The 23,823-nt window shown below is 41.5% G+C and overlaps 6 protein-coding genes across 6 annotated transcripts; 1 reads left to right on the plus strand and 5 right to left on the minus strand.

Annotated features, from left to right (window-relative positions):
* Positions 1 to 446: 446 nt before the first annotated feature.
* On the minus strand, positions 447 to 2,011 carry EAE98_001589 (uncharacterized protein; the record flags this gene model as incomplete). Its single annotated transcript, XM_038949208.1, has 2 exons — positions 447 to 1,804; positions 1,861 to 2,011. 2 exons carry the CDS (start codon positions 2,009 to 2,011, stop codon positions 447 to 449), a joined length of 1,509 nt encoding a protein of 502 aa, XP_038814193.1.
* Positions 2,012 to 3,927: 1,916 nt separating this feature from the next.
* On the minus strand, positions 3,928 to 5,475 carry EAE98_001590 (uncharacterized protein; the record flags this gene model as incomplete). Its single annotated transcript, XM_038949209.1, has 1 exon — positions 3,928 to 5,475. The coding sequence occupies one exon, from the start codon at positions 5,473 to 5,475 to the stop codon at positions 3,928 to 3,930; it is 1,548 nt and encodes a 515-aa protein (XP_038814194.1).
* A 3,283-nt stretch (positions 5,476 to 8,758) lies between these two features.
* Positions 8,759 to 9,649, minus strand: EAE98_001591 (uncharacterized protein; the record flags this gene model as incomplete). The annotated part of the gene is made up of 3 exons (XM_038949210.1): positions 8,759 to 8,904; positions 9,095 to 9,136; positions 9,184 to 9,649. The coding sequence occupies 3 exons, from the start codon at positions 9,647 to 9,649 to the stop codon at positions 8,759 to 8,761; spliced, it is 654 nt and encodes a 217-aa protein (XP_038814195.1).
* A 221-nt stretch (positions 9,650 to 9,870) lies between these two features.
* Positions 9,871 to 11,791, minus strand: EAE98_001592 (uncharacterized protein; the record flags this gene model as incomplete). The annotated part of the gene is made up of 4 exons (XM_038949211.1): positions 9,871 to 10,730; positions 10,785 to 11,015; positions 11,083 to 11,284; positions 11,345 to 11,791. 4 exons carry the CDS (start codon positions 11,789 to 11,791, stop codon positions 9,871 to 9,873), a joined length of 1,740 nt encoding a protein of 579 aa, XP_038814196.1.
* Positions 11,792 to 12,297: 506 nt separating this feature from the next.
* EAE98_001593 (uncharacterized protein) lies at positions 12,298 to 16,298 on the plus strand. Its single transcript, XM_038949212.1, has 6 exons — positions 12,298 to 14,387; positions 14,458 to 14,646; positions 14,716 to 14,775; positions 14,837 to 14,884; positions 14,955 to 15,110; positions 15,177 to 16,298. Exons 1-6 carry the CDS (start codon positions 12,431 to 12,433, stop codon positions 16,178 to 16,180), a joined length of 3,414 nt encoding a protein of 1,137 aa, XP_038814197.1. The 5' UTR covers positions 12,298 to 12,430; the 3' UTR covers positions 16,181 to 16,298.
* A 2,366-nt stretch (positions 16,299 to 18,664) lies between these two features.
* EAE98_001594 (uncharacterized protein) lies at positions 18,665 to 23,329 on the minus strand (the record flags this gene model as incomplete). The annotated part of the gene is made up of 2 exons (XM_038949213.1): positions 18,665 to 19,533; positions 19,582 to 23,329. The coding sequence occupies 2 exons, from the start codon at positions 23,327 to 23,329 to the stop codon at positions 18,665 to 18,667; spliced, it is 4,617 nt and encodes a 1,538-aa protein (XP_038814198.1).
* Between the last annotated feature and the right edge of the window lie 494 nt (positions 23,330 to 23,823).

The following is a 23,823-nucleotide window of genomic DNA, read 5'->3' on the forward strand; positions in this document are numbered from 1 at the left end:
CAAAGAATAGTTACAGATAACATATGTGAGCTACTACAAACAAGGCAGAAGGAGCCGAAAGAGCGTCAACTAAATGGGTTGCAGGTCACGTGTATAGCTCCCTACTTGATGACAGTGAGTTGAATGAAAATTTGGAATTATAGGATGAAAATCTATGCAAAAAGACTGTCAAAGAGGCAGAAACATACAAGTCTTTGTAGGCATCTTGTCACTATGTCGAGTTTCACACGCTACCTACCTACCTAGGTAGTTGACACTATGACATTTACCGAATACCTCCGGGATATCAAGGGTGCACATACTTAATTTTCTACAGCCAGTGTATTAATGAGGAGATGAGCTCAATTGTAATTCATAACTAACTAAAAACTGTTTGAGATGTTAGGATTCATTTATCTCGACACCAGTGATGTACCATTACTACACATTCACCTGGTGTCCTCCAGCTAAGCGAAACTTCTACAGACCCCAAAAACATGGTTCTTGAATCGAGAATTGTCATATGAAACATTTTCTCCTAAAGACAGGCGATTCCATGGCCACGTCAAATACTTGCTTCCAACACCTTGACCTGTTTCATCAAATTCGTGGCCCTTCTCCCTAGCCTCCTCAGAGTTGAACAATGTGCCATCTGCATAGCAGTCCATAAACGACATTCCACCCGAACGCTTCAAGTATGCGCTCCCGATATCAAATTTTCCGACTGCTTGAGTGTAGTAGATAGTGTCTTGATCTCCTTCGATTGGTTCTCTTGGTTTCAATTGAATGTAATCTTTCGCACGATGCAATGTGTGCTCCATCCATAAAGATATGGAGAAATCAACTCCCTTCCAATAGGTACTATTGTTAATTGTTCGCTCGAGGAAGCTTTTCCTGGTTACGTAGGCTGTCGTAGAGATAATGTCCATGTGCTGAACATTGGCAATCCAGGCATTAGGGGTCTCCAGTCCATGAGAATCTTGGCAAATCGTTTGCCTGCATAACTCGCCCATGGTGTCTCCGGTCAGGGGGTGAAAACGAGTAAGGGTTTGCATCCCCTTTGGCAATTTGTTTACAGCGGCGCCACCATAATTTCCGCTGAGAGTGACACTTTCAAGTTGAGGGAAGTTATCTTCAATGGCCTTCCAGGTTGATTCCAAAATAAGGCTCCCATTGCCGTGATTTGAGTACTTAGCAATTGCAATATGTCGGAAAGCCGAGAAATTCAAGGTTATGCCGATGCTAGAAAGAATCTCTATTGATTCTGCGAGGTTGTTAAGTTTCAGACAGTCGGCTTTAGGATCAATATAGCATTGACTCGGAGGACTTTCCATACTCACATGACATATAGTCGAGTAAGTGGGTAGCGTGGGCGGCGTATAAAGACATTTACCATCAGCGGATATCTGGGTATGGATATCGAAGCTCTTGTAATGTTCCAGGAATACATCTTTGAGCTCATGGCATGTCAAAAAGAATGGACGAATATCGAGGCTCATTTCTTTGTTTTTGGCGTCCTCTGTAGTCGGAGTATAATCCATGATGGCAAAACTGATGAATTTTTGATATTGCCTTCGATTCAGCCCTGCCCCGGAATTTGGGTACAACTCAAAACTTACTAGACGTGGCTCTGGTAGAGCAAGGAACCAGATCTTACGTCTAAGCTCAAGCGGAAGCCCTGAAAAGCAAGTAAAAGTCTTGAAGTAAAGATTAGGCCATTCTATCTCTTTGTATGCTTTGAGTGTCTCTTGATCCGATTTTGGACCCATACCGTTGATTTGATCGATTTGGTTTCTATTAAGATACCCGACTATCTCCCAATCCTCTGAAAGTAAAGGTATTAGCGTTACTGATGGACGGGTAGTGATTAATGTTCCTTACCCGAGCTTTTTAGATCTGCCACCTCAGCCTCACAAATATTCTCTCTCAGCGAGAGCTGTTCTGATGCAGTTGTAATAGTATTGATTAAAATTACTTCGGATTTCTGGTCGTTTGATTGCGATCTCTCTGGCGGGAAAGTAGCACCCTCCATAGCTGAAAGTGTGTACTTGTAGGATTTGGTTTATTGCTGCAAACTTTTTCCAGTTTATTGGAAGCTGTGATTAGAAGTAAGTTGTAATTTCTCAGAAACTCAAGCAACTGATATAGTACTGAGCATTATCCGTACAATTGTATCAGATTATTCGTACGGCACATTCCGAATACAAATTATTTATCCGATGTTAAATTCATGCCTAGAGGATATTTTTCACTCCCCGAAGCAGTATATGATGTACCTAGGTATCTTGTGTAACGTCCAAATGTAACGAGACGTATCTTATTTTCTACCACGCTGATTGGTCAAATCAGCTTGAGTTTATACTTCGTATGTAGTGATGAATTTTGTTGTTATTAGTATGGTCAATAAGTATAAAGTACTTCAGTTTATCATAATTGTAATCGTTCTTATCTAATCACATCAATTATGGGAGGCTAGTACTCATACAAGGAAGAGCTAGCGACTCGCTGACTAAAATAGTGCCTTCTCTATGATCGCATGGTCGATATTCCGACAATCATCCCTTTTGGTTGTCCCATATCTGAGATAGGAACTACCTAGGTACGTTGAAAATTATACGTCGATCAAGACAGGCCTATTAATAAAGGCAAATTAATACTGCTCTGCTCTAAGACCATCACATTGTCTCTAGACGTACCCAACTATCAGAGCCAATCCTTTTACCGAGTTCATTTATCCATAATCTTCTGTCACAATTTTTAAGATCATTGCAAGCTATAGCTCTTCACCGTCTCTTGTCACCGAGGCGCTTTTCAAATAGACAACTTGAAATTTGATATGAATAGAAGGAGGGCTGTGAAACACAACTTTTTGGTCGAGTTTTAGATGAATAAGCACAGTAAAATCAAAGCGAAAAGACCATTCAGCACCCAAAATATAAATGAATCACCCCACAGTAATGCATCGTTGCATTACCTTGACCAACACATATATCAAAATCTTCCGCCATAAATCCTACAGCTTCTGGTGCATGCACCTTAATCTCGTTGCTATCGATGCTTTCTACATCCTAAACCTGAATATTGGAAAGCCCAAGCCAAAGGGTCAACTTCACGACTAGCTATTCATGGATTACCCTTGATATCCCCCGAAATGACTGACTGTTGCATACATAAAAGCATAATGCTACTACTCCGGATATATAAAGGAAGGAAAGAAAGTAGATAGGTAACATTCACTCCCTCAAAGATCCTAGCCACCTCTTCCTCGATGAAGACACGGAGTTGAGAATTATGATAGTTCCAGCTGTTGCTACCGTCGCTGAGCTTAATATGGACATGACCGTACAGGAGCATATCAGGTATACAGTTCTTGAGCCGGATATGGTGCAGTCTTGTAGAGAGAAGAATTTATTCGACAAATCAATAGAAAAGCTTGAGAAAAGGGTAGATGAAGCCTTGGGATGATTTTTTCCGTATATGAAATAAAACGATCAATTGTACGAGGCTGACAGAGCGAGCGCTCTAGGCGCAAGCTCGAGTGTTGTAATATTAGTTTCGTAATAATCTATAAGTCTAGGTATGTTCTATGCTTTTGATTTTAGACTTGCGATATTATTTCCCACGGAATTTAGAGAACATTACATTCCAAGGTTACTACATTGATGATTCACTCAAAAGTCACTATTTATGAACGAAAATATTTCACGGTATTTGAGCTGGTTGTAGAATTGATAACGCGCATCTCTATTTTGAAATGTAAGCTAGCTTGAAGATGAAGACTCTAAGAGCACTATCTATCTGCTTATAAGAACCTTAAATAGGTAGCCTATTTCTGGGTAGTATAATGGAAAGATGGCTCTATCCCCGAAATTATCGGCACAAGACCCGATTGACATCGGTTCTGTCGAACATTGTAAGTCTCGATGTTTAGATAAAATCATCGCCTAGCTATGTCTGCTTCTGGACCCAACAGGATCCCCTACTAACTACTATATCATATCCATAATTCCATGGCCATTGCGAGGGTTTGGGTCTGTCGGATGTTTCATGGTCATCAAAGAGCTCTCTGACACCCCAATATTCACCATTAGCTATTCCGTCCTCATCAGTTGGAATGACATACTCTTGTCCCCACCAACGTATGTGCATTTTGCCAGTAGGATACGGAGAAAAGGTGAAGTGAAGATGGTTTTCGCATGCTGGTTGTAATCCATCAAAGGGTAACGCCTCTCCGTCTTTCTCCCAATGTACCAGAAAAGCTAGAGTAACCTCGACATTCTTCCAGTAGCTCATGTTTGCTCCATGGAGAAATTGCATTTCCAATACCTTTGGATTTGCAAGAGCTGCGTCCTTCTGTCCAGAATCCGTAAATTCTTCATTATCCATATCGAATATGCTAAGTCGGTCAATTTGTAGGACACGCTTTAGCTCGTTCATGAAGTTGACGTCTGTTGCTTTTACAACTGCCAAAGGACCGAAATGACCCCTTGAATATTTCCATTCGACAGCCTCCTCGGCATGATTAGCAATCAAAGACAGGTGCTTCAGTCTAGGGAATTGCTCTTCTATGAGAAATGGAACAGTATTCGTCCACCATGGGTCGTTGGAAGCTTCGTAAAGTGGGGTTTCAGAGATGGTAAGATTGGTAATTGCGGAGAGATCTGGGCGGCTTTGAAGCCGCGCTAGCTCGTAAAAAGTGTGTTCGAGATTCCTGGCAACTAGAGTATCCACCTCAAAGTCAATCCAGCCTTTGCTTTGAACTCGTACACAGGCGGCTTGTTGTCTCCCATCTGGGCAATGGTATTTGCCATCTACAGGTCTAACTCCTCGAGGACGACGATAATGTTCCAAAAATATCTCGGAGGATTCTCGACATATCCATAAGAGACAGTCTGATGATAAATTCGCACTTGAATCATCGTCAAAACAAAGAGTTGCTGTAATTAGATGGGACTTTAAATCATCGGACCATGGGATACGATATGAATGATAGTCGGTGGCCAAATGAAGACTTATTGTGCGAGGCTCTGGAAGTGCGTGAAGCCATATCTTTCTACGTAGTTCATGAGGAAGTCTGGGAAAGCATGTAAATGTATCATGAGATGATCTTCTTTCAAGCTCGACCCAAGTAGAAAAGTGTTCACCCCACAAGAAATTCCTAAGGTAAAGCTTTCTGTACCGCATTCCATTGCTTGCAGAGTCGTTCTTCAACAAGAAATCCGGTGAAGTGTTGCCCCATGGGCATACAAGAGGTCCTTCAGTGAGTTCCAAATTAACGGTTGATTCTTCGGTAGTAGCGTTCTTCTCATGAGTGATATCTTCGTGCAAGTCGTTTGTGGTTTGCATGTTTGCGACTGTAATGATAGAATTACCAGACTCGTTGATACTGTCCCTTGATGAAGGGTGGCCATGATTCTTCATGACTCTGGCGGTCTCTATTGCAGGATTATTCGGTACATCCAAGCCTGAGATGAACTCATTCTTTAATCCAGCCATGATGTATTGAAGTGATGCTAACACAGAATGGTTTGTCGTAATCAAGAATGTAAATGGAATGTATAAGTTGCGGAGGAGAAATGTAGAGAATTAAATACTTGGAGGTTCATTGAGAGCTAGGACCATGTACGGTCGATGGTATACGGCAGGTCCCTAGTGAGCTCTTAGCGAATTTAGTGCTCTACAAGTCATATTTCTTCATTCATCAATGCTGAATGAGTGCGGATGATGTATAGATCATAGAGTCAAGATTGAATGGCCATGATTGGCCTACATAGCTTCTAGCCTCGACTGCTCTTCCAAGTCTCGCCTGATCAAAACCTGGTCTTTGTAAATGCTGCTATTGCTTCGTATGATTCACCCATTTTGCCTGAATATACCATAACGTACTCTAAACTCTGGACTCATAGACACTGCTAAAACTCCGGCGTTAGTACCAAGGTATCCATCCTTTGATTTCGACCATTCGTAGCAAATAGATACTTCATTCGACATCTATTTACTTCCCTTATTATACACAAGGATAAACTTAGGTAAGCTTAGAATGAGTAAAGATCTACCAGTGTAGATCCAAAAGTCCTTAGTAGGCAGAAACTAACACTTCCTGGTTGGAAACTCAATTGGAGTAATGACAGATGTGAGAAAGTGGCAAGAGAGGTATTGTGAACGAACGCGGTCATAGGCACATGGAGTGTTGCGGAACGCTGTGCAGAGAGACGTGTTTATTTTGAGTATTTCACACACAAAGCATTCGTAGGAAATTTCGCACAATCGTACTTCCGCCACGAACATATAGCACTCAACAATATTCTCCATAAGAGCATCCAATCTTGTCTTGTATCTTCGTTGCCTTCACTTGAGCCGGCCAAATACCCTCAGCAGTGTCTTCAAATTGTTCCGTTCATCGACTGAATTAGAAACTGCCTCTCTTTATTGGAAGTGTCTGCAATGAAAGCATTTTCTCAGCCGGCATTCTCACTAGCAATATTTGCTCGTCTTCGACATGTAATAGTGGTTCCTCCCGTACTTACCACCATTAAGCTTTTATTAAGTTTGCTTGCTCGTCTAGCACATGAACAACCGAGGCAAAAATGGGTGGATAGAGTTCGAAATTTCGTATCAACAAGGTTTGAAACACGGGTAACTGCATATATAATAGCGCTTGTATTGACCTGTCGTTGTATAAAAGTTAGTTGAAGTACATAAAACCGAGTTTGGTGTTTACAGAGACAATAATTCCTTCCAGCAGATTCCTCGCAGACTGCCTGCATGAATTGACAGGCGCTGATGTTCGTAGATCCATCTCATTTGTACCTCATCTCACATTACTAGCAATAAGACCCACGCCAGTGCTTGTGTCTGTGATTGTAGTCTGCCAGCCCTGCCTGGTTATTCTTGCAGCTGGTTGTAAAAAGATCTGGGCTATTGATGCATCTAGATGATAGAAGTTAATGGTAGTTGTTGATTTTGATAATAGCAATCTGTGGTAAAGCATGTCAGCTTCAGCTACTATTTTGTTCAGTCACCAAAAAAAGAAGAGTGAACGAGGTATCAGTAAATACTTAACTGCAAGATAGATGCAAGTGGATTGCCGTGCAGCATGGTGGAGATGATGGATTGACATGGCGATATGCAGAAGAATTGGCTAGAGCTGCGGCTTAGAATTTGATGCTAAATCTATTCTGCTGGATGGCTCAAACAAGTGGAGAGGCTTGTCAAGACGCAGATAAAGATGTGCGAAGTGAGGCTGCTTTATCAGTCTCTTTCTGTAGTTCAAGCCATCCTTGAGCTGTGGTTGTTAGTTTATAGCCCACTGTCGATTCTTTGCTCACCATCAGTAATGCTTGGTCCACAAAGCGTTACACTTTCTCTGCTTTCACGAACAATTGTTCGTCCGCAGCCCTTATGTCTTCTTCATATCATCTGTCTTCTTCAATCTTAGAGCACGCATGCGTACTTACTACAGTATACTCTCCACGGCGTTCCAGTCAGGTACGAGACAATTCGCGTTGAGAGGTCATTCCAGATGAATTGCCTGCTGAGTATAAGAAATTTTGAAAAACCGCTGGTTTCGCGAAAACATATAGGGCTATCGTTGTCTCATGAGTTAGAGCGGTCAAATCATTGATTTCTTGTGCTGGAATTGAGAAGCGTCTGTCTTTGTATGCATAATTATGAGATTACTAAAACTACAATCACAAGGTGCAAAATGAACCACAATAGTTCTTCTCACCGCAAGACCGTGTAAGCAAATCAAAAGTGTCCCAAATCATATTCAACGCTTCTTAATCTAAGTCACGGTTTTCTAATTCTCTTCTCCCAAAAGGCATATCTTTCCAGGGTCAGTCCAACAATACAGAGGAGGGAAGACGAATATCAGATTGTAGATTATGGAACTAGAGGCTTATTTCGTATTGGAAGGAATCTCAGATACTATACAACAGGCAGAATTAGCCAAAATGCCACAAGCATTTCAAATTATCTCTTGCTTGCTGGATCTATATCAAGATGAGTTTCGATGATTCTTTTTTTCAAGGTTTGGAAAATCGTTGGTAATCATCGGGTATTGAAAGATACAAGTAGATTTGAGAGTGATGAGATACTTGTTATCATATTGACTGGTTCTATAATACGAGATGATGGTTCAAATGTGAGCTTACATCACCAGTGGTTGCACGGACTCACGGGGCAACGTGACAGGAAAGCACAATTTCATATCAAAAAAGTGATTTTAATAATTCGATTTAAATTCAATCTATTATCAAGTTCTCTTGAAATTAGAATATATAGTTTTTCAAGCTTGAAAAAGTAATTGGGTCAAAAATAATCTAAAGAAATTGAGATTTGAGCTTAGAAAACGAATAGTGCGTTTTCCTACCAAAATTTTTAGTGAGAAGTTATATATTCTTTTATAAAAATATCAATGTTGGGGTTTTCAATTCATTTTTAAAATCATTTAAAAAATTTATGATTTAGATTTATATTTTTAAATTTCCAGTAAATTCATTGAAATTTTGAGTTTTAATTGAATTATCAAAACAGCTCTTTTTGATATGAAATTGTGCTTTCCCTCTTCAGTGAGTCCGTGCACCCACTGGTGTATATATTGCGCACTTTGATAATCCCTTCCAGGTTGTTCGCACATTACACATGAAGACATACCAAAATAATGGTGGAATATGGTTTATAGTTTAATCATCATGCTTGCAATTGTTCAAATTCACCCCATAAAAACACATTATGACATGACACCAGCAGTTTTGGTCTCCGAAACATCAATATCTTAAGCATTTACTCGAACAGGTTCTGCAAATTCGAAAAATTTCAAGACTCGCCAGCGGATCCAAGCTTCGTAGATGACTTCCTCTTCTGCATTTTGAGGACATCGATCCTCTTCCACAAATGCAGGAATGGCAACAGGGGGGGCTGCTATTGTTTGGTACAGTAACAACGAGAGCGGTAGTAAAAGGAGAGGTAACATCGGAAGACATGTCGATAAATGTTTGAGAAGGGGTAACGAGAGGCGTAACAGGAGCTGTGACAGGAGTGTTAACACAATCATGTTGAAGATGATCACCAGGAAGATCGGATGCGTGTGTAACTTTTGAACGATTCTTACGGCCTCTCCCACAACTTCTCGCAGATCTCGCAGGTACCATAGCTACAATTAATTAGTCATGAAAAGCAATTCAAAGGTTAAAAACTTACATCTCTCAATCGACAGTGACTCTTTCTCTGCAACAGCAGATTGAGTTGCCGGTAACAACAATCCTCTGTTCCTAGCGTCATAAGTAACTTCTGCCGTCGAAACCTCATTAACAGAGTCTAATCTCTCTGTCCTCTCCTGTAACATCGAAGCTCTTTCTTCCAAAGTAACAACATGAGCCTCGAGAACATTGATTTGATCAACAGTACTCCTGTTATCAATTCCAAGAAGCTCTGACTCTATGTGCGGATCCATAGTAACAAGAGAATTGGTGGTGGTAACAAGAAGTTTGCCAAGATCGGTAGCAGGCTTGGCAACAGTGCCTTTTACATCGGCAGATGATGAGAGGGTTTCTGGTTGGGATTCATGTCCGCGAGCTGGGTCTTGATAGATTAGATTTTTGGGTTGGATTCTTCTTGTGCTTGGTTGAATTGATGTGTTGGTGTTGATGGTGTTTCCGAGAATCATTTTCCGAGTTGAGATTCTTTTGCTTCGAGGAGGTATATTAGCGCGTTGTGTCACGCGACAATGATACACGCGCTCGCCTACTATTGTAATATTTAAAAGAATTCTCGTATTTGAGATGAAGAGTGTACATCGAAAATTAGCACCTTTAATCACCCTAGTCCTTCAACGAAATCCATCAACAAGTCATGATAGTTTAGATCTGAAGCTTCATCCCAATTTCTTTATCTTGAAAAACCGGAACTCGCCAGTTGACGCTCAAGCCGTGCCTGACTTGGACCTTGCTCATTAGACGTGACAGAGGCCATATTTAACAATGAAATACCGATCTGAAAACGCCTTCGCACTCGTGTTGTTGGCCTAGGACTTGTTAAGAGTATTTTGAACCTGACGCTTATGCTCGGGTCCTCATTGTCAGCTAAACTAAGTAGACAAACTAGCACCACCTCCATATCATTCTCATACTGATCTTGCTCATAGAATTGTATGCCGTCAATCATACAGACGATTGTGGTCGTCGCAGGAAGCTGTCTGACAAGACACACGAATAGTGTACACAAATGTTGGATTTCTCCAGCGTCCACGCTGGCAAGATTCACATCATTCACGAGCGTATCAGGAATCTGCGTAAATTGTTCTAGAACCTGCGCAACAAGACTTCGAATCATATTCAGTGGCCCTGAGTGGTGATCACGTGGTGCTCGATGGCATCCACAGAAGAACACAAGACTGATAAAACCAGACTGAGAACGCAACGCTTGCATAAGCTTGGCGCAGAGCACCGAGAATGGTGATTCGGGTTTATTAATGCCAAAGTCACCGTGGACTAGTAACTTGTTCATTCTGTGATCTAAAATCCATGTTTGAAATTGTGTCGTACCGACAAGCTGCTCTGCGCGACCATTGTCCTCAGGTAGAAAGCTTGCTGCTCGACTCATATTATGCGATATATCAACATCGTCTAGTTTGGGAATGCGAAGCATTTTCCAGATATGTTTGGGGGTATATATAGCTTGAATCACAGGTTGTGGGCTTGGTGCTCTCGAGATAGTGTATATTTGTTCGGCGAGTGATTGATAATGCCCTGTAACTTTTGGTCAGCAACCACAAAGATATTCTCCAAGATATAAATCCTCACGTCTTTCACTTTCGAACAACAAATAAAGGAACTGGTTTGTCGCATTTAATTGATATGACATTGTCGCCGATTCTTGTCTGTCTTGTCGGCGAGATTCGCTGTTATAATGGAACTCGGATTTCTCTCCTTCGCATTTGAGCAATCGGCTACAACTTTTTATATCACTGAGACTATTTTTCAAACGTTCTTGATAACTGTCACCTCCAAATACGGCCGACATAGCTCTCTTAACTACGGCAAGGGTCAGCGAGATTCATCATTTGCGCACGTTAATAATAATGTCAATTGGCAACTTTACTCTGATGTCCTATATAAAATCCAATTGCGTGCTCAACGGCCTTGAATATGGCAAGGACTAAATCCTCAGATGCCTTGATAATGTTTGGGTCATTTGGAAATTGGGTGACGTAAAAGTCGATGTCGATAAACGCTATGCCAGTGGAAAGATCGTCGAAACCATCATTGATTACTTCACGGACTTTCATTGCATTTTGGTATGCCTAGTTAAACTAATTAATAACTCCATGTCACTTGAATGTTATGATATAGACCCAACTCACACCGAAAAGCACTTTGACTGCCCCAATAATCGGACTGGCAATGTCTATATCTGGAACAAATTGAGCTGCCTGCTTAAGCGGACCAGCACCTTTGTCCATGCCTGTTCTCAATCCTATTCTTGCCTTGTTGATCAACTTTTCAGCCTTGTTTGCTGCGACTCGATGCTCATAGATTTCTCTTGCATTTCCCAGACGACGACAGATTTCTGCCCACGTTTGAGAGGTTCGGATTTCAAATTCAGATTTCCTGTGATCGTACGGCTCTTCACAAGCTCTTAGGAATTTCATAGCTGAAGGGAAAATCTTATCCCAGAACTTCATTGTCTCGACTTTAGGTGGTAGTGGCCGAGGTGTCGGCTGTACATGCTGGTTTCCATAAGGCTGCAAGTGCATAACGCCAATTGATGAGGCATCGACAAATCGATGTAATACTGGATCAAGGCTCATATTTGATTGGTCGAAGGCAGGATGGTATTGAGGGAGTCTGTTTTCTACAAAATCCACGGCAGGAGAATGAAGATGAAGCCGCGGGGTGGGAACGTCTTGAACTAAGTGATTATCCATCGTAGGCAGAGAAACAAAGACTAAAAAATTGGATTCTGAAGACTGATTATCGAATTCTTGTGGTTTGATTCCATTATTTGATTATCCGCACTTAAATTTTGGTACAAGCCATGATTGGTCGATACTCCTTACGCGTTTACTTTCATTCATTGGTCCAAACAGGTCATGGGTGTTCTGCCGATATGTCCCAAAAGACGGATTTGGCAGGAGTATGTGAGATTGGCTACCTACAGGGAAAATCTATTCGCTGAAAACAGGCTGTAGTTATTGATTTGGAAGTGACTGCTTCTCAGCTGATATGCTGCATTAATCTTGCATAAATGCAATCCCACCTACACGAAAATATTTATCTTGATCTTACAGCGCTTCGGATTGAAAAGAGAAGTACTGCGAGTACATAGATTCTCTTGATCTTTAAGTTTTCGGTCGTTCTCATCACTCCAGGAACATTGATATGAATTGAACTCGGATTTATCCTTTCTCTTACATTCTACTGTGCACATTGATCATTTTTCATGCATTATGGAACCATCCAACTTTATTCCCGATGAAACGCCACCAGCTGTTCTTGATACAGATTCAGGCAATGCCAGCTCTGAAGGCCATGATGAGATGATCTCTGTACAAAAAAATCAAGATATCGGTGACAAAACTCCTGCCTATGTGCAGAACGGGATGTCAGACTTCGTACCCCGTGAACAACATCAGCAGGTTCTTGAAAAGCTTCAGGCGTTTGAGCAGAAACTTGCGTTCATGGATGGCTTTATGCAGCGCATAAGTCAAGAGAAACAATCCAGTCTGAGCTATGACATCAAAGATATTGATGAAAGTTCAGACTCAGAACAGGAATATCGAAATCTCCTTCTAGAAGACATCCATAGAATTACGAGGAGGAAAATAATGCGCCGGAAACGTGAAAGGGAGCGAAAGGCCGCGGAAATCCCAGTCAGAAGTGATGAGGAAACAGTTCAGCTCAAAAATGGCTCAACTTCAGACGTTGAAACGGAAGAGAAACTGTTAATTTCTCAACTCGTTATGAAGGGTGAAGCATTAACCCCGAAGTATATGGACTGGAAATCTTTTAGTGCTTTACGTAAAGGCCAAGATTCCATATTGCATCCAATCCAAGTCTTGGTTGGAGAACCGGAAGTAGGCATTGGATTCAAGAAATATGTGGTCTTGCCAAATGAATCGGATGTGACAATGAAGCAATCCCAAGAAACGAAGGCAATTGCCAGGAAAGACAATCTTGGGGTACAAGATCCTCTTCCTGAAAGGATCAAGATTGTTTCTAAGTCTCTTTTTGATGATTTGTCCGTTATATCCGACAGTTTTGCCTCCATGGATTACACTGATGTTGGAATCACTATCCTGCGACCATACAAGATTCTTCTCTATTGCGAAACGAAAATACGAGATAGGTTGGCGAAGCTAGAAGAGAATCAGTCAAGCAAAAAGGATGAAAGGAAAACATGTTCACCCCAAAATGATGATGAAACGATATCAGCGAGTCAGACAGACATTCTTCAGCCTGAGAATACTCAACCGACTAGCAAGCAAGATGACCATATCCCTGGAGAAGGTGAAGGTGTTGACAACAATGATATTAGGGAGGCACTGCAGCTGCGCTGCGTCCTTAATTTTATAGATACCAAGATACAACCGAAATTGAATCTCCTAAATGGAAACACTTTCCAGGATATATCATTCAATGATCTTTGGCATCTTTACAAACCAGGCGATGAAGTCATTGATCAAGCCGAGCGACAGGCGTTCCGAGTTATCCGAGTTGAGACTCCTGTTCACGATTCCACTCCTTCATGGGCAAGAAGATTCTACAAAAATTCTGATGAAGAGTCTTCAGAAAAGCCTTTCCAAATATATTGCGTTTACATTGATTTTGATGGGAAGTTTTTGGGCCCAGTATCCGTCGAATTTTCTATCTCGCGGTACGATGGCGAAAAGCCAATTAGATCTCTACCGATATTCCCCTTTCGATTCGCTCGCCAAAAGATCGATCGAGATCAACTCATTGAGCGTGGTAGGATGCTTTTGGACATAACGACCGTTAAATCTATGTATTACATGGGTATGACTGTAGATACCAAAGATGAGGTGGATAGCCAGGTGGTAATCGACTTCAATGAGGCACTGGCTGAAGAACACCGCAAACACTGGGCTCCGGATATTCAACTAGTGACAACAACTGTCGATAAAAGTACGTCAACACGGGAACAAAACTGTCAAGCCTTGTGTTGTAGGAACCAATCCGTATATGAAGATGCTCAAGTCGACAGGTACCGTGCAGAAGATTTTGTTCAAAGCTTACTTCCAGAAACTTCATCTCAGCACCCATCTTTGATGATATACCCTCGAACATTGCAGGAAGTGATAAGTGGTGGTAATGAACCATCCAAAGATGAACTTGCTATTATGACCTTCAGAGTTTTCGGGTTTGTTTTGAGAACCCGGAAGTGGGGTGTACACACAATCCACCCTTTTTAATTTCGATTTTTTCTCGGAATACTAATCACTTTTATCTTTACTAGCCAAACTTGACCTCAAATATCTACGTTACGAGAATGAAGCAAACAACAAAACGGTGCAAACAGCTTTCGAACGTCTCGTCCTTCCCGAAGGTCACAAGGACGTAGTACAGGCATTGGTTACCCAGCATTTTCGCGACAAGAAGACATCCTCTGTTCGAGATGAGCAATACGATCTTGTTCGAGGAAAAGGTGAGTTTCGAAAGAACGGAGTTTGAAATAAGCCACTTGCTCAAGTAATTTGCTGATTCGTACTTTCAGGGAAGGGCCTTATTATACTCCTTCATGGTGCCCCAGGGGTCGGAAAGACTACGACGGCTGGTATGTTGCAGTGTCTATTCCGAGAGATCTTTCAATAAGATGTACTAATTTATCTCAATAGAGGGTGTAGCGGAATCATTCAAGAGACCTCTATTTCAAATTACTTGTGGTTAGAATGCTACCCTTTAATTGATATTAGCTTTTACAACAGCTGACATTGAATTTTGAAATAAAACCAGGAGATCTAGGTACCACCGCACATGAAGTGGAGAAGGAATTGGAGAGAAATTTTGCCCTTGCAAGTCGGTGGGGTTGTGTTCTTTTACTGGATGAAGCAGATGTTTTCCTTGCTCAGCGAGAGCGCAAAGACTTCATACGGAATGGCTTAGTAGCGGGTGAGTCCACAACAGGATGGAGTGAGATATACATGAGCCTATTTCTGGTGTACTAAGAGACAATAGTGTTTCTAAGAGTACTAGAGTACTATGCGGGTATACTTTTTCTCACTACGAATCGAGTTGGCGACTTTGATGAGGCGTTCGCTTCCAGAATCCATATGAGTTTATACTACCCGGAGCTCAATCGAGAGCAGACGGAGAAAGTCTTCAAGCTCAACCTTGAGCTCATCGAAAGCCGTTTCAAGGCTCAAAATCGAGAATTGGAATTCGACGATTCCGCTGTTCTAAGCTTCGCAAAACAACATTACGACGAACACAAACATGCGCGATGGAATGGACGACAAATTCGCAATGCCTCACAAACAGCTCTAGCCCTTGCTGAATTCGATGCTCTCAACAAATCTCTTGCCGTGGAAATTGACAATAGTACAAAGGTGCATTTGAAACAGGGTCACTTTACAACAGTTCAGAAAGCATATCTAGCCTTTGCAAAATATCTCGGGGAAGTCTTCGGTACGGAGGGTGACAAGAGAGCCGAGGAAAACCAACTTCGCGCTCGAGAAGAATTGAATCGATCTTCCAAAGGTCACCAAAAGGAAAACTCGGAGTCAAAATATCGCGACACCGAATTCCAACCCACAAATCAACACACCAATGTCATGTACCAAGGCAACGGATATCTTCCTCCCCGGGGTCCCTCACCCTACCAACAAATGGGCCACGGGCCCGCCCGAGGCGGATCATTCGGCGGAGCACAACAAGAGACATATAGTTACAATCAACCAACCAGATTGGCACCGTCTAATACCCCCTACAATCAACCTAGTATAGTTCACGAATCTCATGGAGGACAACAACATCCAAATCAATATTCGCAGCAAGGATGGCAGCAAACAGCCCCTCAAACAACTCCCGGTCAGATCAACGCTATTCCTCGTCAGATGCCGATACCCGTTACTCAATCACAGCAGGCTATGTACAATCAGTCTTACCCTCAAGCACAGGATGGAGCACATGCTCAAATATCATCTCGGGGATCCGAATATAGCGAGTTCCAAGAACGTTAAGAATATGTTTCAATTTTCCTGATATTTCGAATTTTGGTTTGCGTCAAATGCGATTACGGAATGGGATTTAGTGTCATGATAACATCAACTAGGTAACAATGAAACTGTGATTTTTTTATTAGATTGAAAACAATGCAATCAATGTGTGAAGTAATATATGCCAGTAATCTTGTATCGCGTACTCAGAAAATGAGACTGCATCACTCACTAATATAAATTTAAAGTAAACGCAAGCAACGCACTTTATCAGTATCAATATATAGTTACGTATCCACGATGCACATTGCGTATAACCGACCCATCATGATACAAATCGAATAAAAAGATACCGCGGATTCTACGTATTTACTAGGTATATTCGTGTGTATTATACATGGAGTCTAAAGCAAGAGAGATATCCTGTTGGAAAGTGCGCTTGAGGTAAGAGGTTATCCCTCTTCTTTCCTTACGAGTATTTACCTAGTTTTCGATTATATATCGCTTAAGATATAGAACTAAAACAGACATCTGCATGTCATTTTTATTAATGACAAGATTGATATTGAAATAATTCGAACTGACTATTACTCCTATATTATATGTAAAAAAGAATTAGAAATAATAGGTGATTGGCTGATGGAAAAAAGATAGAGCAAAAGGAGAAAGAGAAGAATAGAATTTCTTTACTTTGTATTTACTTTTTCTTTTTTTCTAATATCTGAAATTTCAATTATCTAGCGATAGATATATATCTAGCTTTTCCGAGGTCTTTCAACTATAATATTCATTTACTTAAATTAATCAACTAATAGTAAGAAATCTAATGAATAAATAAAAATTGATAAATAACTTATTAAGAATCTTATCAAGAATTACAGAAAATGTTACGTAAGCGGATACAATAGGAGTTATAAGCTTTACTATTACGCTACGCACGCAATCTATTCAAAAGACATAGTATCAGGGATCGAAGTTCTAATAGCTTACTACTATATATATATACTTGTAACAGAAAACTAGAGTTCAAATAATAAAATATAAAATACTATAAAAGATCAAAAAGAAATTCGAAAAATTCCTAAAATCATATAACTCATCAACAACAAAACCAATCATATAATCCACCTTTCAAATAATCCTAATTTCTAATTCTCAGAGCTCAAATCCACATTACAGATATAACCACCTCTAACGAATAGATCTTTAATAGATTACTACAAGAATAATATTATATCACTATATTAAAAATCACAACAATTAAACAAAGAGTGATTTTCATTTTATAAAAACTTCATTCCCCTCCCCTTTCTTACGAGTATTATTCGCTTTCGCTTAAATATTCGCGTCGTTAGGGTTAATATGTGATCACGTGATACCATACCGAGCTTATTTTTTGATTTCTATTACTACTATTATTACTATTACTAATATTACTATTATTACTACAATTGGTTTAAAAGAGATACGGAAGATATAATTCCTACTATCAATAGACCCCTAAATATCTATTTGTATTTAATCTAAAGAGCTAGCTAATTGGGAAAATAGTAGGCTTTATATAGACACTATTAAAAAAGCTAGTCTTTTTTGTATTTACCTAGATACTTTTGATATAATAGTTGTTATATTGAAGTTATTTCTTTAAAGTGAATACCCTTGTTCACACAATTACTACTAACATTCCTTAAAAAAAGTAAGAAAGCAAGGTTATCAAGAACTTCAGATCCACCTCAACTCTACTCACTCAGATACACCTCGCCTCTACTCACTCATATCAACTAACAAACAATTGATTAATTAATAGATTTATTGATTTATTTTCCTATCTGGATATATAGGCATCTACACCAAACTCACTAACCGAGTATCTTCTCTTCCTCTTTCCTCTTTCCTCATTCCTCATCTCTCATATTTCAATACATAACAATCAATCAATGAATCAATTTCTTCCCTATAAATCTCTTTTCCCACTTTACCCTTCCCACTTTTCCCTTCCCCCTTTCCATATCCACAACCACATCCACATGCACATCCACAACCACTCCATCTCCACTCCGCTCTCCCCCTTCCTCCATATAACAACATTACTCTCCCCCACCTGCACCACTACCACCATCTCCACCACCCAAACAACTTACAAAACAAATAGAATAGCAAACTTCATAAACTCATTATAATTCATAATCCATGTATCTCCCCCGCTCTCTCTCATCCACCTCCTCTCACCCCATACTATTCAATTCCAACCCACCCCCATCCCATCCAAGCCCCAAATAACCAAACCCGCAATCTCAGATCGCACATCATTATCAATAAGCCAACCGGTGACCTCCATCCGAATCGAATCGAATCCAAGAAAAAAAAAGAGAAAAACCTGTATACAAAAAAATCGGGTTCGCACCCATCCAACCATCTCATGAAATTTTTTAAATTTTTCCCCTCTCCCATTCTTTGATTCTCCCATTCTTTCATTCATTAATCATATCTTGTTTAATAGAGCAAAACTCAAACACTATTAGTTCTCCTCCTAACCACTACCGGTTTCTGCGCGTGTATAACCACCAATTTGAAACTCGCGTTCCACTTTTCGCATTCATCCAAAACCTTGATATCGGTAAAGATGCTTTTCGTTTCTTTCCCCTTGGGGTCTCCTCCCTCTTTCTCGTCATTCTCCATCTTAGTTTTCGTTTCAAAAGCAAGTAAAGAAGCTTCATAACAACTTCCATACCACCACCTTCCCACTTTCGCTACCATGCGAGTAATACTCTCATCTGCAGATTCACTTTCCTCCTTCATCATTTCGGCTAAACTTCGTTCTTCTTTCTTTCCCTTTTGTCGATTAACCTCCTCGATTTCCTTCTCCTTGCCACTCCTAACCCGTTCCAATACTCCCACCACTGGAATCCCCACCCGACAACTCTTCACATCCCCAAATCCTCTCGCTCCAAGTCCTCTCAGAATCATATCTCCCAAACTGCCCAACACAACACCCTCATCTCTATTCTTCAATCTCGTTTTGAGACCTCGCACAGCGCGACGAGTACGAGGTCCCATATTCAACATATCGAGATCGAGAAGTGTTATCTCAATGTATCCACCTGGTTTGAGTACGCGTCGAGATTCGGAGAGGATGTGATTGTAAACTTGAGTTGTGAGAGAGGAAGGAAAGCGGAAAATGACAGTGCTGAATGTAGAAGAAGAGAAGGGAAATTTGGAGGTGCTGCTGAGAGGAGAAAATTGAATTTGTCGGTGGTTAGGAGGTGGAAGTAAATAGGCAGGATTTTTGGAATTAGTGGTCGGAGGAGGGGCGGTAGGGGACAGATTGTAGAATGTACAAGTCGGATAAGTTTCTGCGGCATAGAAAGACCAGTCGTCTAATTTGTATCAGTTCCATGCCAGGGATAAATATGGATCAAACATACCATTGCCAAGTCCATCAATAACCAAAATGGAATGACATTTCGTCCTGGGTCCATCCATCAAATTGCCCACCTCATCCCTAGCAGGACTAAACAATACATTCCCAAAAGTAAGCCATTTACTAACACTCATACTTCCAACTCTCAGATTAACTTGCGAAATTGGAGAACTGCTTTCTTCAGATTCAATTCTCAAAAGACTAGCTCCTGAAATCCGTGATGTATTACTCGAACCAGATTTCCTTGATTCGACTATCGAAAGTTGTTGAGATTGCGTTGAATGAACAGAATCGTTGCGTTTGAGTAATTCGGGAGAGAAGGCCGGAGCTGTTGGCGATGGTTTGGATTTCAACGCATCTTGATCTTCAGCTTTCACAGTCGCGTCCACATCGACGCTAAAGCAACTCGACGCTATAGAGGTAATAGCAGATCTTCGACGTGGCAATTCCGGCAATTCGCGATTAGGAAAAGGAGAAGCCTGAAGCATGGGCTTAATCATGCGGGTAGAGGGACTTTGATAAGTTTCATATTGAAATGGAACACCATAAGATGATGTCGTAGAAACAATGCGAGATTTCCTCGTCGTACTTTCCGTTTCGATCAAATCGTCGTATTCGTCCCATACTTCATCTTCCGCTAATGCCGAATCGGGTTCGGGGATAATTGCCGTAATCTCAGCACCATTAATTGTGCTCGAACTACTCGTCGTGGCTGTGGAATTATTCCTAGGAGACCTTCTTGGCGAAAAGGATAAAAATTCTCGTTGATACGATGGTGGACTACTGAATTTCGCTGGGTAAGTTTCAGGGCTAGAAAACTTCGGTGGACTTGCTCCCAAAGCAACTGAATTAGCATCAAATGAAGATACATCCATGGCAGGTTGTATAGTGCTCAATCGTGCAAATGGTCTCGAGAAAGATATTGGGGATGTAGCTTCAGGTCTTGCAGAGACAACCTTTGGGATTCGACCAACTTGCTGGAGGCGACTTGGTCGAATAGGTGTCACTTCTCTCTGAATCTGAGATTCTATTTGAGTCTGAGGAACTTGTGGCGATGAAGGCATTATTAATTCCGGCGGTGAAAAAGCAACGGTTGCTGGAACCATCTCTGGAAGCGAAGGAGCCATTGCTGTTTGAAGTTCTTCGATACGTCGGATATTTTCCTTATAATTGCTAAACCTAAGCTCGTTCAATTGCTCATCAGTTAGTCCTACCACCTCTGAATCTCTTAAAATTTCCGCTAAATCCACACTATCAGTATCTTCTGGCTCGTCAGAAAATTCAAACATAGCGTAGTGTGGTATCGGTTTAACAGGCTGTCTACCAATGGTGACAGGTACCGCATCGGATTTGATCTCGGTCTCTGGTTTTGGTGCATGCCGATGAAAGAAATTCCATTTCCGTGGTGACCTTGCTCGCTTCTCCAATTTTCCCGGCTTACCAGGTTGGGCTTGTCTTCCACGCTCGGCTTCTTCTTCCAATTCTAGTTGTGATTCTCCAGACATTAAGCTAGGATCCAGGCTGCTTATCGAAGATGAAGGAACTTTCGTTGTGATATTTAGTTGTTGAGGGATATTCACAGTTGTTGTCGCACTATTGAGACGTTGGATCGACCTTCGGAATGCAATGGATGGTTTCTTTGAATCATCTTCGTCTTGGCTATCGGAAGGTCTTCTAACTTTGGAAGAACCTATAGTAGAAGTTCTCTTACTATTTTCCTTTGGAATTGCTGATGGTTGCAAGGTAGTTCTGGGCGTCTTTTGACTCAAACTAGTCTGAGAGATATTTTGATCTAGTGCAGGAAGACTAGTATTACTCTCTGTACGACTGACAACTTCAACAATAGAGTTGCGATTCTCCTTTATAGTTCCACCACCGGATATGATAACAGGGCTCATACGATCCCGGAAAAATGGATCCGTGGTATCTAATTGATCTTTGGACGTTGGAGCTCCACTCAAACTTCTTTCTCGAGGCTTACCGACAGTGGATCTGGTAGTAGTACGTCCACGTAGAGCATATCTTGTATACCCTTCATGGCCAGTACCTGCAGCTGGTCCTTTCTTTTGAGATTTTTCTGTCGACAGAGTTGTCACTTCAGGGGCTGTCTTTGTCCTTCGACCAAAAAGTCCAAAACGATGCTTTCCACTATCGACACTTGGACTCGGAGTGCGAGTTATGCGATTTCGAGAAGGTGGCCTGAGGCTTGGGATTATTCCAAGACCGGTAGGTGCTGGAGTAGGATCCCGATGTAGTGGGTGGACTGGTACTGGAGATGGGTTCCGGGATGACTCTAGTGATGCTTGAGTCATTGAAGTTTGAAGAGGGGATGATGCTGCTCTTTGTGAGGAAACGCTATTGCTTTTGTTGTGTGTAAACCGCATGCCAGTAAAGTTGCTCTGAAGTACTGCAAAGTCTCCAATCTGGGACCTCAAATCCGGGGTACCATCCCTGCTAGGCCTTCTTGGGTGCGAAGGTCTATCGATCGTCTCTATCAATGGAACTGATGGCCTCGGAGGCGATGATATCGGAGATGAAATCGGTCCTGCGTATGATGGGTTTGGAATTGCTCTGGTAGGTGACACCTTTTCTTGCGGCGACCTCTGAAATTGATTAGACGACTTACGAGGTGGTGGACTAGGTGGAAGAGAAGACAAAGACTTCTTCTTCTTATGCAGCTTATCCCGAGATTTCCCATCCGCCTTTACCGTAGAATTAGACGAAGAAGAATTAACAGACTCTCGTAACGATGGTAGCCCACGTGAATCGATGGTTGCATTGTTGAGCTCGTTCGATGCATCGCTTTCGCGTCTCCGAGTAACAGGTGGCCTAGTCCTGGTGGGACTACTTCCTCGACGATTTGGAATGCTAGACTTGAAAGGTACAAAGATACTAGGCGATACAGATGACATCGAAGTAGGAGTTGTATCTCTACTATAAGCGCTTGGACCCGGTGACTCGGAAAACCTTGTAGAGGGACTTGCACTGTATCCACTTCCACTATATCCGCTGTACCTTTTGTGACTGGATCCCGAACTTACGAATCCCGCCGACATTGAAGGAGTTGGAGGAGATATATCGGGAGTCTTTAATTTGTAGGGAATATTGGATCCAAACTTAGCATTCAACTCCTCGCGGTGTTGTTCCGGTCTCGTTCGATATCTATCCAACTCCGGTATAATCCGTGGCGGTACTTCCTTGATAGAAGATGAAGAAACCTTTCGAACTTGCTGTGAGGCTTCCATACGTGGAGGTCCTGAGTTTATTGAAGCTGGAGCGGTAGGCTTAGGTCCAGATACATGGCCCCAATTAGCTGGAGAACTATTCGCGGTCCTAGCCGTTGTTGGCCGACTAAGCTCAGCATGTTGAGCTATCGATGAAGGCTTTCTCCTCAACACATTTCCAGGCACGTTTCCATTGACGGCCGGAACCAGATGAATGGTCGAGACATCCCCATTTGAACGAGCTCCAGGTCCTAATAGAGGCGCTGTCGTTCCTCTGGATCCAGTCTCGGATTTTGATCTCGGTACTGGCGACGGTTGTCGTATGCTCGGCCGGGGTAGTTGTGTCTGTTGATTTGACTCCAAATTCGCCCTTCTTTGCTCTCTTCTGGATTTGATATATGCACTATCGTCTCTCACGCCCCTCGGCTTGCTAACTTCTTGTGGCTGGGTCTGGCGTGGAACTCTTCTTTGCGATACCGTAACATTTGGCCTGGATGGTAAACCAAATTGCATATTGTTGGATGCCATGATTTCTTGCTTCAAGTAACATTCTTCAAGGAAAGGTGTGTGTGGATCCACCGGTGGTTATAAGCAGTGACAAGGGTATATTCTTGACATTTGATCTATGGTATATGTAAAAACAACCTTGTTTTCAATGAGAACGTCAATGTCTTTTCAGGACTAAAGCCAGTGAGTATAGTGACGGACAATGAAGGAAGTGGTAAGGTATAATACCTTTTTACAACTCTCTTAGATTATCAAGTCGGGGGATCTGCGTCTCATTGAAGATTTTATTGCATAGGAATATTGAAACGCCGAGATGGTGTGGTCGTAATGGCAGGAAATTAATGTGTATCCAATATATCTGGATTCGAGCACGTGAAGGCAACAAATGGATAATGAAAAACGTATGGATCACCGCCAGGGTAGGGTATCTCAGGGTATGGGTATGGATATTGAAACAAAGCAAAAGCTATAGGAAATCCCGAAAATACAACGAAAGACTAAGTTGACTATTCAAG

This window comes from Botrytis deweyae (assembly GCF_014898535.1).
Source record: "Botrytis deweyae strain B1 chromosome Unknown BDEW_003, whole genome shotgun sequence".
NCBI classification, from domain to species: Eukaryota; Fungi; Ascomycota; class Leotiomycetes; order Helotiales; family Sclerotiniaceae; genus Botrytis; species Botrytis deweyae.

Excerpts from the sequence above, each read along its gene's own strand:
- EAE98_001593 (XM_038949212.1), top strand. The coding sequence starts at position 12,431 with ATGGAACCATCCAACTTTATTCCCGATGAAACGCCACCAGCTGTTCTT. Across the intron at positions 14,647-14,715 it reads CGATCTTGTTCGAGGAAAAG|GGAAGGGCCTTATTATACTC; the intron begins GTGAGTTTCGAA and ends TCGTACTTTCAG. Across the intron at positions 14,885-14,954 it reads TCTATTTCAAATTACTTGTG|GAGATCTAGGTACCACCGCA; the intron begins GTTAGAATGCTA and ends AAATAAAACCAG.